The sequence below is a fragment of the Larimichthys crocea genome, chromosome VI (assembly GCF_000972845.2).
Source record: "Larimichthys crocea isolate SSNF chromosome VI, L_crocea_2.0, whole genome shotgun sequence".
NCBI classification, from domain to species: Eukaryota; Metazoa; Chordata; class Actinopteri; family Sciaenidae; genus Larimichthys; species Larimichthys crocea.
In genome coordinates, this window is record NC_040016.1 from 17,082,144 (window position 1) to 17,097,793 (window position 15,650).

Genomic DNA, 15,650 nt, shown 5'->3' on the forward strand with positions numbered 1-15,650 from the left:
TGGTCTCTGGCGAATTGCATGCAGGAATGAGAAATTAGTCATTACTGTAATTTAATGATTTCTAACCAAACAAGAGGCAACCTGGATCGCTAACCATAGCAGCCCTCCGCACACCTCCCCTTCAGCGACAGTCCCTCGGGTCTGATCTTTGGGAGCAAGCCATCTACAATTTTGCTTAATTAATTATGTTTAGTATAAAGAGCATTCTGTGGTGAATGCACTGTTTCAATTACAGACGAAAATTGACTTACAAAATATGAAATGCCACACAAAGTCGTGGTTTGTTTGGTGTCTAGACCCTCTTAGAATTGACTTAAAGCTTTCTCTGCTCCAGTGGATTCAAGTTCAGTATCAATTGTCTTTGTACAGCAGAATTTCTGCTGATGTTTGTCTTGGAGCTATGAAGCATGACAGCTATAGTGGAAAAATTACATTTTAGAAATGTCTCTTATTATCACAACAAAAAAAGCCCCCCCTATATTATATATACCATGGTTTCCTGTCCCTAAGGTGAAAATGTCACATGCAAGTGAAAAATAAATACATCTCTTTAAAAGAAGCCTGCCTCTAAGAGGGGAATGGAGCTGCGTGTTGATGTCAGTAATGATAATAGCCACAGTACATAGAATTCAAATTGGATGGATGTCTCATGGGGGCTTGGATTACACAGATTCAGATGGCTAGCATGCGACCACTATGGCTAAATAATACTTTTCAGTTATTCTTTGATTTCCGACTTTTTTTTTTTTATTACCCACCTGCTCCATGTCAGCCTGAATCCCTCAAGACCCAGAGTTATTCGGTTTGCTAACATAGAAGACAAACAAAACCAGCAAATATTCCCATCAGACAAGCTCTAAACGTTGGCCTTTTAGCGGTTTTGCATAAAAATGTTTCATTAATTAATTGAGTCATTATTAGAGGCATGGGAAGGCAGTGTTGGCTGGTCAATCTTTGATTCACCACATTAGTCCAGACTGAAATATTTAAAAAACTCTTGGATGGATCGCTGTAACATTTTGTATCGACATTCATAGTTCCCAGGGGATGAATCCTCAAGACTTTGGTTATGCCCTGACCTTTCCTCTAGCACCACCAGCAGACTTTGCTGATGCCCCAAGTTTTCAAAAGACCTATTTTCTGTAACATTTTAATGACATGCACTAACATTCCTTTTGGGATTTGTAACAGGCAGCGCCTTGGTGGAAATGATTCGGACCAATGGCTTGCATTACCTTAACACATTAAAGACAGGCTTGAATGACGGCAGCATCTAGTTTTGGTAAATGAATCAAACAGGATTAGGGTTGTGCTAGGCTGAGAGCTAATTATCAGTCTCCCTCTGGACCAGATTTCAGACGGATTTTTGTGAAGTCTGTTCATTTTAACAAACAATGTGTTGAGATTTTTCTCTTTGTATTTTTGGCCTATTTTTTGCATTTCCTGAATCATACATTTCAGTTTCATTATGAACACTGATTAGCTGTGGGATCACCTACTCCTCCTCCAAGTAATTGTGATGTGATACACAAAGAGCATTAACACAGGCTGTAAAAACCCAGATTTTACTGAACAGTGATATCCATTGAGTTAGATTTATTGAGATTATATCGACATTTGTAATCAGTGGTAGTCACCAGGCTTTGAAAACAACAGATACCATTAAAACATTTTGGCAGAACTCAGCTGTGTTGACCCTTGGTGACATGTAGTCAAACATTACATTTTTTTCTGGGTTTTTATTGTTGTGGCATCATCTTTTGTCTTTGAAAAGAAGACTTGATATCCTAATAAACTTTAAAAAGCCAAACACTTGATAGTTTCAACAAATAAAAGAAACAGAAGATATATCTGCAGCGTAAGGCTAAAAGGAATAAAAATGCTTATGATCTCGCTAGATCTTCAACACAGATATGCATCAAGAGTCCTGTGGCAAGAAAATAACACAAAAGTTTCACATCACATGGTTTTTGTTTTAAGGGTGATTTTTTTTCTTTTTTTCTGGTGTAATCCACAGTCTTTTTAGTCAATAAATATCTTCATGGTTGAGTCTTCTAGTCCATAGGAATAAAACTATAATACAAAGAGAGATTTGGTGGGCAGTAGAGTTCAGAGACAGCTACTGTTGATGCTGGATCTAAAGTCAGGAATCTTTTTGGATATGTAGTCTTATATGATGTCCTCTGGTCCTTTTCTTCCATCCTTCCAGTGGAATGTCCGTGATTTTTGTCCTTGTTGGTCCCTGGTTTCCACTAATCCTCAAAACACATGATATCCAAGTGTCCTACTGTGTTGGTCAAATAAACAAAAGTATGGTTCCAAATAAGCTCATCCTGGAAACAGACGACTATCGTGTGACCTAGAAAGAAAGAGAAGAAAGAAAAAAGTCAGGAATTAGAAGAGAATTGTGTCAGCGACATGAATGAATGCTAGGGATAAAAATGGATATGATTGATTAATGAAGACAAATGGTCATAACACAATCAAAAGCAGTTAAAAGCAGTGCTATCCGAAGAGCAATATGACACAAATCACAGGAGTGAAATCATTAACTAAGAAAAATGCTCAATTGCTTTTATGCAAGTATTATAGTAATATCATTTCTAAGAATTGTAGGCTGTAGGTATCACCTTGTTTAATTTAAATTCAATTTAAAATAAAGGTAACCTTGAATAATCTAAATTATTATATCAATTCAGTGATAAATTGTTAGCTCAATAAAATGTCATGACAGTAAAAAGTGTCAAAGTTATTCAGTTTACTACCTCTCTGGGTACGCTTCATCCCACAGTCCACAGACATGCAGGTTAATAGGTTGGCGATTCTCTAAAATTGCCCATATTCAGAATCAGAATCAGAATCAGAAATACTTTAATAATCCCAGGGGGAAATTATTTAATTCGTCTCCATGCGTCAGCCCTGTGGTGCACTAACGTGTACTGGCTACTTGTCCAGGGTGTACTGGCTCCAACCTCCCGTGACCCTGATAAGGATAAGTTGTTATGGAAAATGGATGGATGGATAAGCCATCATGACTGGTTATCCCCCGACTTTTTCTCTAGCACTACCAGCTGACTTTGCCCTGAAATTTCCTCCATTGCTATATCCCTATTGTATATAGAACGGTATGTGTGATGTGTTGATTTGATTGAGGTGTCTAGTTACACTACAATAACTATCAGATCGATTGAAATTAGGACGATTTCATTCACCTTCCCCAGTATGGAAGTAATGTAATGTTGAAATATTTTTTTTTTTTACCACTACCAGTGGATTTTGCCCAGAATTTCCTTTCCATTGATAAGGTTGCTATTTGTGATGTGTGGATCTGATTGATGTGTCTAGTAAAACTATAAAAGCCACTGGATTGCTTGTTGGGATTTTTTTTTTACATTGTATTATAATTATTTCTGTGATTTCTTAACTTTTCATGCAGCACCACCACATCAGTTCAAAATTTCAATTTATCCAATGCTCTGGTTCACAATTAAATACTTGCACAAATAATTACCACCATCCTTCGCTGTACTTTGTGTTTTCTACTAATCTACAAAAGTTGCCATGTTGCTGAAATTGCCCCTGTGCCTATAGACTCATTTACAGTATGTTTTTGTATATCGACTAATTGATTACTTGATTAATTATTTCAGCTCTACTTTAAACTGTGGCTGTATCTCATTAAAACAAACTCTTGGTGCTACACATCTAGCAATAGCCGATCTGTCAAAAGTGTGACATGCTCAAGATGTGTGTATTCCCAGTTGGCATCTTTATAATTTAAACATCTGTGGTATTATGCAGCAAAAATGAGAAGACAGTGAGCAGCTAGAAGTCAGACGTAATGCATTGTACATTATGCTCAATGATTTTCATGCAAACAGGAGGAATATTATTATTCATGATGGCATACGGCTGCCATACGTAAGTATTCTCAGATGTCTTCATGAATATTAATCTAAAAGAGTGAAAGATGCAGTTTGTACTACTCTCACTTTAAGCATAGCTCTAAATATAATCTGGGAGGTCAATGTTGTTCCTTGTTGGTTTGCCCTTTAAAAGTAGAACACAAGTAACTTTTTGACTTGCCCTCTGATGTAGGAGGGACTGTAAAACACACACACACATGCACACACACAGACATAAATAAACACAGGTGTTCCTGTGTGAATAGTACTGTCATTCAATTAGCAGTTGGCAGGGTCTCACTAGTTGAACCAACAAGGGGTTCGCCACACACAATCAGTCTTCCAAGCAATACAATTGTAATATATCGTAGAGTATGATTTTTATGCAGCTTAGAACTGCAGCTGAAAATACAGCGCTCGCTGTTTAGGGAGCCTCAATTTAATTTTCACCTCCGTATGACAATCCTCAGAAATCATGGGTGTGAGAGAGTATAGGGAAAAAAAATTTGGTGTTGCTACAGTTGCAGCAGCGGGTGGCAGAAATAGATTCACACATTCATACATTTAGGCAAATGTTTTTAGTGATTGGCTTCCACCAGCAATGTTTTGAATCTGCAGCACTGGCGCAATAATGAACCCATAAGTGCATCTAAAAGGGAATTTCACCTCATAAGTGGAAGTGATAAAAGAGTTTAGACATACAAAATGAACAAAACTAAACTAAAAAACAAATCATAATACAGCAACAGAAAGAAAAAATGTGAAGCAAAGCAAAACCTTATCAAAGCAATTAGCACGCTTTGGTGCTGTGGGTGTTACCGTGGGTGTTCATCTGTGAGTAAACACACAAAGGGGAATCAGGACAACAGAAGGCAGCTCCTGAGGGTTTGATGCTTAAGCTGCTTCAGGATAAAAGACCACACTTGACTGGTCAGCTGTAGGTTCAAAGAGCCATTGACAAACAAACTAAGACCCTACCTTTGATGGAGAGCTACTGAAGCACACAAGTGAGTACACGTGAATATGTGGCGTATACCACACTCATGATTAAAAGTAAACATCTCTGAATGTTACAATGTTTTTGTCTATTATTGAAGTATATTATTGTATGTTTCAATGTTCATCAGTCAATCAGTGTCAGCCTCTAACGATTATCCTAATGGACTATAAAACACAAATCAATCATCAATAGAAATAATTAGCTCCTCTCCAGGGGCTATCCATCAACTAAACATCTCATGATGTCTTTTAATCTTTAAAATCTTTTTATTAAAGTCTGTTTTTGGACTTTTTGATAATATATGGTTAAGAATCTAACATACAGGTTGGTCTGTTGGTTTTATTTTTACAAAAGGATCTGCATGAGTGAATGGATTGCTTTCTTGTACAGTAATTTAGAAAAAAGAGGAGAGTCTGTCTTCCCAAAAACACAAAAGTCCTGCAATTAAGTGCTGCTATTTCATCTTTGTCTATCAAATCATATACAGGTACAAGGCTGCTGGGTTGGCGGAGGGATAAAACACTCGCCCACGTTTTATGTCACCAGTACCCTCAGCTTAGTTGCATATAGCAACAAACACAGCTGGCAGCTTTTGCAGGTGGGAAGCCAGTGAGGGATTTCATCATTGTGATTTATTGGTTGGTTTGGACAGCATTGCACTTACTGCAATCTAGTCAGATACACTAGTACAGACATCTGTAGTGAGGTGGGCTACTCATAAATGAATTTAAACTTGAAACATCATTGGATTGTAAAATGACTACAAGCAGCATCTGCCCTTTTCTGTATTTCAAAGAATTTATTTTTCTTCAATGCCACCATACAATTGCATCTATGGGCTGTCCTTCACTTACAGCACAGAATGAATTTTTAGTGTAGTCCCAGGCACAGTCCAGCACTGCATAATGAGCTACTGCTTTAGTAAATCAGCAGCTACATACTTGCACATTATTGCCTCAAAATGGAGCCCGTATGGGGAAATTGGCCAGAAAGTAAGAAACAAAAACACAATGATGTAGCTCAATTTCTACAGTTTAAACTGCCAGTCAGAATACAGCATATTAAGGCTTAAACACATATATTTCACACAATTGTGGCTCAGCAAGTTTAAAGAGTATTTTCATTGCATCTTGAAAGGAAATCCACCGCTGACAGCCATCCATCACAACGCTCAACACATTCTGAACAAGCATCGTAGCACCTGTCAAGTGGAAAGGCTCTGTGGTTCTTTTGCCTTCTGTCCTCTGATTGATAGGAAGTGAAAAGCACGAGCTGGCAGGGTTATAATTTCTGACATTACCAGCAGGACTATAAAACTGGCTGCTACTGGACATGCGGAGAAAGAGGGAACAACTGGAGTTGTCCGAGAGGAGGCCTGGAGGGTTTCAAGATGTCTGATTTATTGATGTGACTTCATCATGAGGTGAAATGACACCATCATTTTTGATCAACAATGCCACCACTGGATATCAAAGAAGGAAGCTTTTACTGAATATATGAGGCATGTACTGCAACTGAGGAGTAGTTCAAGTTTTATAAATATATATAGACTTGGACTCAAGGCAATTAATGTTGTCTGGAGCCACGGGCTCTGTTATTGCTCCTAGGTCACATCACCCATGTAGGACCTACGTGAATGCAGCTTATTCAGAAGACTCTGGATTTGCATTAACTTCGTCTGTTTCCTGTTTGGTGCTGGACAGTTAAAGAACGGTCTTTTTTTAGGTTTTTCGCTAAACCCAGCTCCCCACTGTTTCTGGAAAAGTGTTGATGGGAACTGTGAGACTGAAACGAACAGCTGCAGCTGAACGCTGCTTCACAGAGGTAGGTGATATTTTTCCGTGGGTTTGTGACAATAATCAACATACATACAGTTATCTGATTCATTTTCATTCTAAAAATGTTGAGTGCAGCGTTAAATGAGGATATGACACCGTTAGCCTAAAGATCCAGTGGGTTTGTTGTCTTTTGGTTACCTTAGAAAGAACCCTTTATATCAACAGGGAGTGGGTCCTCTTCCACGGACCACACCATGTTAAGCTGTAACGTACATCAGCCCAGAATCGACAAACCTAATACTGGCTCTAGACAAAGGCCTTTTGTCTTATTTGTGCATTTCAAGGCAACCATGGGCTCTTCTTGGAAGGTGAGGTGAGGGGTGATTCAGTTGGTTGCAATCTGCAAAGTCACTGCTAGGTGGCACTAAATCCTACACACCAATCCTTAAAACCATAAACTATTTGTTTAGAAATTTCTCCTGGCTTTGAGAAGGTGCTGAATAGCATCACACTTTAAATATGCAGTAGAAGAACTTCTTCTTTGTCTTCAGATGCCGTTTAAATAGTATAGACTTACAATTTGCTTATAAAAGCATCATTTTAAGACTTTTGCTCATTTGCTTTGACTTGTGGCTTAACTGAGCTCCTGCATATTATCTTTAAAATATTAAAGAAAATGTTAGATCAAGCCAACTTTTACATTTTTAAGGATAGGTATGGATTTTTGATGTATGAATTGTCAAGTAGTTTTAAAAGTAGAGTAGTTACTTATTTCACAATGCTTGTGAACCGGAGCTCTTTCCTTAACAGAGCCCTCCATTTATTCCTCAGAATGATGTTAACTGACCAGGAAGCTTGGGTACAGACCCCTCTAGCATACACAGGCCATCCCTTGCTGGCTCTCTGTGGGAGGCAGCAGGGCCATCAGCATGGAGCGACCCCCGCTGATTCCCAAATCAAAAAAGAGTCGAGGTTCTGAAGGATTCTACTAGCCACCTGGACCCCTGCTTGTCTGTGCCTCTGTTTCTGCTTTCCCGTGGCTGTGTGAGAGGGCATGAATTATTAACCCGGCTAAAATAAAAAGCTCTGCTTCGTCCAGGCCTCCTGTAGCCATGAATAATGGAAGAGGCAGCTCAACTACAGGCGTTTGGTGAGTCAAACACTGGGCCGTGATGGATGGCTGAGGGCCTACTGCGTCCCCCCTCCTTCTCACCTACCATCCGCTTCAGGTCTACCACACCCTGAAACCCAAAATGCATGGTCCAGACAACCTCTATTAATCTCTGGAAGTGCTACAGCTTTAAGCTCTTCTGCCCTGCTTCAGCACATCCCGCTCGACGATTTGGCTTCCTGGAGGGATTTTTGTTTGTTGTTTGTTTGTCTTTCTCTTGCCTTTGCTTGCCTTTGTTTTGCTTCTCACTTGCACTGAAGTCAAGCTCTGCTCTGACCATGCATAGGCAGGACCTGACTCCAAGCCTGCTCTTTCTTACCTTTAATGCTCCAAACCACAAGGACCACAAGGATGAGATGGATTCATGTGAGCTGGATTTCATCTCAGTTCCCCAGAGGCTGCGTTTTCCAATTTGTACAAATGAACTCACGGGTGTACAATCACACTGTTTATTACAAAAGTGATAATTGATTTTCCAATTGCAAAATTGTCTTGTGCTCTATGTGTCCATATCTCATTTCTCACCTCAACCACTGACAAACTCTCATGATAATATTGTTTCTATATTTATTTTATCCATTTATAAACTCTTCTTTTCTCAACTGAAAGTTTATTTCTCATCTTTATTTTTGTATATAATTTTATTATTATTATTCAAATGAATCAACCTGACATGGGTTCCTTCAACCCTGTTATTCAGATTTTTGGGAAATTATACACTAGGTCCATGTAGAAACAAGACAAATGTCTTGTTGCATATATTAATGTGGCACATCATGTATATTCATGAATAATTTTGACATTAAATATTCTGTTTTGTAGTTAGGCTCAGTCTTAAAACAAGCTCAGCTCTCTCAGCTTGTGGTGAAAACCCTGGAAATTATCATTAATGCGATAGCCCTGGCATCATAAATAGGCATCAACCAATATGTATTTATGAATGCTTGTCACTTCAATCAAATATGTGAAACACATACAGTTTTATTGCAGTGGTCAGTCAGTCTAAAATTTTGAGTTTGACAAAGCAAATGTTGTAAATTGTCATGACACTTTATAACACTTTATAACAGCAGCTTAATGTGCAATTAATTATTGAGACATGGATCATTTTGTGCACTTTGAGCAGATTAAGTCTCAATATTGATGCTTTGAGTTTTCCATTCTTTAATAAGAATATTTTTTTAAGAAAAAAAAGGTAGCTCATCATTAAATATATTATATCAACAGTATATTAATTGTCTGCATACACTCTAGAGAAGAAATAATCAACAATATTCACACATCAGCAGCATGTTGGTTTCTGCTTTTAGTCAAAATGTATCTCATGTTTAGTTTGGATTGAGTACTCTAGCCAAAAAAAAAGAAAGAAAAAGAATTCTACATTTTTTTAAATTATACATCTTTTAGTTTTTAGCTTTTTTCCCAAAACGAACCAAAAGCTGAAACTGACAGATCATTTACTGATTGGACAGTTCTGGCGACTGTAATCCAGCATCATCACTGCTACACGTATCCATGTGGGGAATTAAAAAGCTGGAGTGAGCCATGCATCACTCTACTGCAATTCACACGTTTATTTGTCAGATCAGGTGACCTCACACAGAAATAATAGATTAACAGGATTATATGTCCAAGACCTTGACCTAACAGAAATAGTGACAAACAAGTGGAATCGAGACAAAAAGTGTAATATAACGATAATATTACTTGGACATAGTTATTGTATGGTGTGCTATAGTTTAAGTCGCTCCACTCACTGTGTATTGGAGACCTGCTAAAATAGTAGAAGACAACACACCTATGCTTTTAAACAGTTGTTTCTTTTTTTCTTTTTGAAAGTATGTCAAAATCATATACTTGCTATTTAAAAAAATGTAAAAAAAATACTGTGTTTGCTTTTAAAAACAAAGTTCACCAGAGTTTGCTGTTAAGTGGACAAAGACCTTTGTTTACAAGTGTTCCTGCTTTGCATGTTTAGTCCAAAAAACTGAACCAAACGTGAATAATTTTTTAAGCCGAACCAAGCATTAAAAAAAAAACTTTTTTAGAAAATAATATAGATACTCCTGCATGTTTTGGTTTTGGTTTGCGAGCAGCTTCACCAGAGAATCCTGCTCTATCCCACTCTGTCGCCTGCTCTCTCCACAGTTGTTCACAATTAGCTGGTGAGCTCCTTGATTGACTACCCAACCTACTTGGCTCTACCAATTTAAATAAAAATACGATAAGCTGAGTGTAAGACTTCCACAACACAACTTGAAATGTAGCTAAATAAGTAGCTGAACTAAACTCACCCCTTTCTACTGTTGTAATCGCTTCAAGAAACACTTCACTGACTCTCCCCTGTGAGTCACATCTTCCTCTCCTGCTACTCTGCTACTCTGGCTTCTCTGCTACGCTCTCATCTGAAGTTGATAAAAGAAATCTTCTCCACAGCTCTCTTTAGTTCTTGTTTCTTTGTTTTTTCAAACACTTATACAGCCCTCCATTATTCTAGGGTCACGTCCTGCTCCAACTATTATCCAAGGCCATGAATTTTTTCAGTGACTCTAATCTATGTGTGTTAAGTATAAGTATCTATTATCTGCCCACAGATATTTTGTGAATTAAACCCACCTTGGTTGTCTTAACTTTGTTTCCTGTACTGCAGCTCCATCCTTTGAGATCTGGCAGCACTTTACACTCTTCCCCATCCATGCAGGGATGCATCTGGCACCACCACTTCTGTGCAACTATGGATGCTGTCAAGAAAAAATAAAGAAAGCGTTAAAAAGCGAGGAGGAGCACTGCTGGAGGCAATTAACAGCATGCTGTTTGAAAGTGTACTGTAGCATGGTTCTGGCCCGGCTGAAGCCACAACAAGCGCCTTTGGTTTCTTTATTTATCACGGTGATTGAAGAGAACGTCTTTTGATCTCTGGCTGACGGAGGAGACCTGTCAGTCCTGCCCCGGTGTGTTTTCAGGTCTGAATTACAGGCCGCAGGTCAATGTCAAGCCGGTGAGCGTGAGCAGGTGCGTGCAGTGTGAGGAGGGTGGATGTTTGTACAGTATGTAGGAGGGGTAATAAAGCGTGCAGCAGAGGTTGGTGTGTCAAGGTCTTAAGTTGCTCTGAAGAGGCCTACAGGGGAGAAACAGCTTCGCTGACATTTCCAAAGTGAAAAGAGAACTGTCAAAAACAAGGAAGCCCCTGTCAGAGCCATTACAGTGAAAAGAGAAGATATGGATCGATTCACCTGGAACTGAGGCCACTTTTATGATATTAAATGACCTGCCTGCCTGTCTTCTTGGTCTGTTATAACCTCCACAACAGAGAAACAGGTGAACAAATAAACTGGTGGGTTATATGATTTTGAAGATTATAAATTTATCAGGATACCACAGCAAAAAAATAAATAAAATTCAACTCTGTTGTTTATTTCCTCTCCCTCTTTGATACAATAAACCTCTCACACCCAAATTATCAGTGAAATTAGTACCAGAGGCACAGTGACAGATGTGAGAGTTTTGCACCGTACCGCATTTCTTCCCCAGTCAGAAGTCAGTCTCAAATCATGACCAAAACTATGATAAGAAGCCTGACATACCGTCTACACAAGATGGAGCCGCTCTTGTTGTTCCCGCCACCTGTCCAGGGAAGCAGGAGCATTTGACAGTCTGGGATCTCTCTTCGATCTTGTTCTTGTTGCAGCATCGGTGTGCAGCAATCACCTCACAGGTTCCCGCTTTCACATGAACTGAAAGCACAAACATTCACAATGGTTAGAATGCACCTGACGGCTCTCTGCACATTCCACATTTTATGATGTTTTTCACCAAAACATTATACCAATCAATAAAAGATATTTTTGAAATGCAAACAAATCCCATGAAAAGACAAAAACCAACAGCATCAACCTGTTCTCTTTCTGACTCCACTGTCTGAGTCATTCAGCTACAATTTATTTCTTTTGAAGATGTATATCTAAAAAAACAGGTCACATCATTTAATTTTTTTTTTAAACAGCAAAGTAATTTTGTAAAACACAACTACACTACAACTACTTTAGAAAACAACAAGTAACAAATGTAGTTGTTGGAAACCATTTTCATTTGTGGGCTCATACACATTGTTGGATATTTACAGCACCAGCACTGTGTGTACATTTTATGCAGTGCCTATATTTAGTCTATGGCGCATAGGAATAAGATCAAGCTTTGGATACAAAAACAATATTTAGGAGTATCAATTCATTATTGGTTGGCTCTTTTCAGAGCTTATTCCACTCTTGTACTTGATACAAACTTGTATTTTGACCTTAGAGGAATAGAAAAATATACTTTTGCTTTCTTACCAGGAGTTATGTGAGAAGATTAATAACACTCATATCTCTTTGGTGAATATGAAGCTACTGCCAGAACCCTGTTAGCTTAGCTTAGCACAAACACTGGACACAGGAGGAAACAGCAAGTCTGGCTGAGGGTATTTGAGTAATATCTCAGCACAGTCTTGTTTCATTCCACCACAATGGCTACTCGAAATCCAGGTCATCTCCCAGGTGGAGGAGCCCGGCTTTGAACCTCAGTACAGCCGCACCTGTCTACATATCCTTGAGCAACATACATAATCCACTTACCCTCCACCCCTACCAAAGGACAAAAAGAGAAATTCACCATTGGGAACTATTAATATAGTTACATAACATCAAAAGCACACATACTTGAAAATGACTTAATTAACATCACTGAGCGGCTTATTTATGTACAAGAACATTACATTATGAATGGACACCGTTTTCACAGCTATTAAGTTAGATCAAACATCAATACTGCTCTCTAGTTTATATTCATTACTTTTCTGCATAGACTCATCACCATTCCGAGCATGTTTGTGTATTTACACGTTAGCAATCACGAGTGGATGGGTAAAAAAAAAAAAAATTTGGAAAAGTTTTGACATTCCTTTCAGATAAGCCTTAATTATGCCTGTAAAGATTTTCAATTTGGGACTTGACTTGAAAATAGATTGCAGGGAGTCTCCTTCTTCCCATTAGCCAGCAATCCAAAAATCTCATCTAACAACATTAAAAACATTTTGCTTCCAATCAATAAGGTGCTATTCACATTCCCACAAAAGGCAAGACAACAATTGCCGATTGAGTGCTTTTCACCGAGCAGAAACTTACTGATGCAAAAACAGGTCAGGCTCCGTGCCCTTGATGTGATTATCTTTAAGCCACAAGCACGCCCCCCGGTCAAAGTTAATTTCAAAAGTTGGAATAGCTTGGATAGAATATTCAAACGTTGTTTAAGAGAGCGATGTGTCTGGACAAAAGGCAATCACAAGAGGTGCAAGGAGCAAAGACAATCATTGCAAATCACCTGATTATAAGGGGAAATAAATAACTGTGTTATTGTCTGTGTCTGTGTCTAGAAAGTGCTCACTAACTTTAACCAACCAGCATTAAAAATCACAAAGACTGCAGTCTAATAGGATCATATTTCTCTATTTCTCCTACAATATAATGAATTTAGCTGTAAAAGAAGAAAGTGTCAGGCGACAGATGTCACACACAAAGCTTTTAAAACGTTCTCAACCTTGACTTCTAGTCGTGCGGAATGCTGTGCTTCATTGGCTGTAGTTTGGCCGTATGTACGCCCACTCTGATGTGGTGTGTAAAGGAGGAAAGAAAGCTACAGTGTGAGCTGCAGCTAGGTCTGGTCTGGGACTCTTGACTCATTAAGGTGCAGGAAGTGGCTGGTTGGGGCTGCCCGTGTGGAGAGAACTGCTGATTAAAACTGTAGCTGCTGACAAAGGTCGCTGACTCTAAGGCTGGACCTGAAACCACCATGCAGTGTGGACAGGATGAGGGGTCAGAGAGCAGTGTGCGGCGGTCAGCCCAAGCTGGTAACGATCCATATGAAGAAGAAACAACCATGAACTGTCTGACTAGTATTGTTGCTATGTACTGAGTGTGAGGTCTACAAGGCAATGGACCAGAGAAAGTGTTTTAAAAAACATGGGAGAGAACTAAACTGAGCTAATGAAAGTAAGAAATATACTTTACTTCACAATATTGAAGCACAAAACAAGTAAACAAAGACCACATCTTTGAATGAATAGACTTTTTTCACAGCAGCCATTTTGACATGAAATAGTAGGTAAACATAGGTGTTACCAATGATACCAATTAAGGTCCCAGTCCATTCAGGTCAAACAGAGTCAGGGTGTTGCTGTGGTGCATGTTGGCTCACTGGAAAGTCTCTGCTGCACTAAATGGAATGGGACCTTAATTAGTATCATTGGAAACACCTGTGTTGACCCTACTAGCTCATGTCAAAATGGCTGCTGTGAAAAAGGTGTATTAGGTGGAAAAATACAATTATGAAACAAACTCATAAAATACTAAACATAAATGGAATAGTTTGACATTTTATGACATTTTATATATTTCATTTTTAGCTTTCTAGACCTGGAGTTGAGATGAGTATTAAAACCAGTGTCATATCTGTCCATTGGAGCTACAGCCAGGTTAGATTAAGCTCAGCAGAACATATTGCAGCAACATTGCAACTTGTAACTTGTAAATAGATTTAAAAAAATGTGGTTTGTGTTACGTTTGGACAGAGCCAGACTTGTTTCCCTATTTGTGTGTCAAGTATTTCTGTAAGGATATATTTGGGAAAATGTGGAAAGAATACAATATAGCATATGTATGTTTCTTTCCTTTCTTCAAAATATAAAAGAAGAAGAAAAAATATGAAGAAAAATTATGAAGAAAAAAATATTTGTGTTAAGTATAAGGAATACAAATGTTTATATTGACATTTTCTTGATTATTACTCATTTTTATAATAATTATATTTAAATTGAACTGAATTGAATTAAATAGAATTGTGACTACTAAGGGTTCTTTGCTTGGAAAAAATTAATATACATTTTTTTTATAAATCATTCAATATTCATTTATTATGATAGAACGCTTTGAGTAAATTTGAGGGGTGTGCATGTTACTGCTATCTTTTTCTCACGTCCTTTTAAACATACATGAATGCATACGTTTGAGAGCAGCAGCTCTGGGCAGGTAAGAGGTCAATGTTTTGCTCAAGGACACTCTGACAATGGGGGAGGACCACTGAACCTCTGATTCTTTGGTTGTAAGACGGTCTGTCACATACCAACCACCAGGGTCACCCTGTCACCCTGTTCCCAGTACAAACCATGCTCTTTATATGACATCAATGGGAGCAACTGAGTATGTGAGACATAAAGTGTAACACATACATGTAGAAGCTATCTGTCTTCTCCATGTGATGTGTGTTTGTGTGTGTGCGTGTATCCAGGCAGCAGTGTAAATGGTTCACAACACCTGTGATCAATACATTTCTATTAAAGCACTTAGGACTAGCATCAGTTAGAATCATGAGGCCCTCCATGTCATCAAGAGGGAGAGATGAGAGACAAAGAAAGGTGAAAGGACAGAGACCACTAATGAGAACTGGCATAAGGCCCACCCTTCAGCCAATCAATACCACTCTGAAGCAAAGCACTCTGCTCTACAATCGTATTCATCGATCCCTGATTGATAAACAGCAATATGCAACCAGAACCTGCACACAGATGGAGTGGAAAACAGAGGGGAACTCACCGTCATCATCACCTACCCTTCTTTTCTAACATCTGCACCCAGACATGAGATAGTCAGTTTTAATTTATTAGGTTAGCAAATGTTATTTTATAGGCTGCCAGGTTGTCTCAAGCATTAAATGATTGCGACAGGGTAACAAAACATGGAACTTGTATCTATTTATTGGCAGTT

The 15,650-nt window shown here is 38.5% G+C and overlaps 1 protein-coding gene across 4 annotated transcripts in view; it reads right to left on the reverse strand.

Annotated features, from left to right (window-relative positions):
- Positions 1-1,325: 1,325 nt before the first annotated feature.
- tafa3a (TAFA chemokine like family member 3a) overlaps positions 1,326-15,650 on the reverse strand; it is an 87,853-nt gene continuing 73,528 nt past the window's right edge. For 3 of the 4 annotated variants that reach the window (XM_027278865.1, XM_027278864.1, XM_019258157.2), the window contains 3 exons: positions 11,439-11,588; positions 10,471-10,595; positions 1,326-2,359 (listed from right to left, as the gene is read on the reverse strand). In XM_027278865.1, the coding sequence (XP_027134666.1) occupies positions 2,348-2,359; positions 10,471-10,595; positions 11,439-11,588 (287 nt within the window). In that variant the 3' untranslated portion in view covers positions 1,326-2,347. The remainder of the gene's footprint in view (positions 2,360-10,470; positions 10,596-11,438; positions 11,589-15,650) is intronic. The other variant, XM_010730088.3, reaches the window with a different exon arrangement.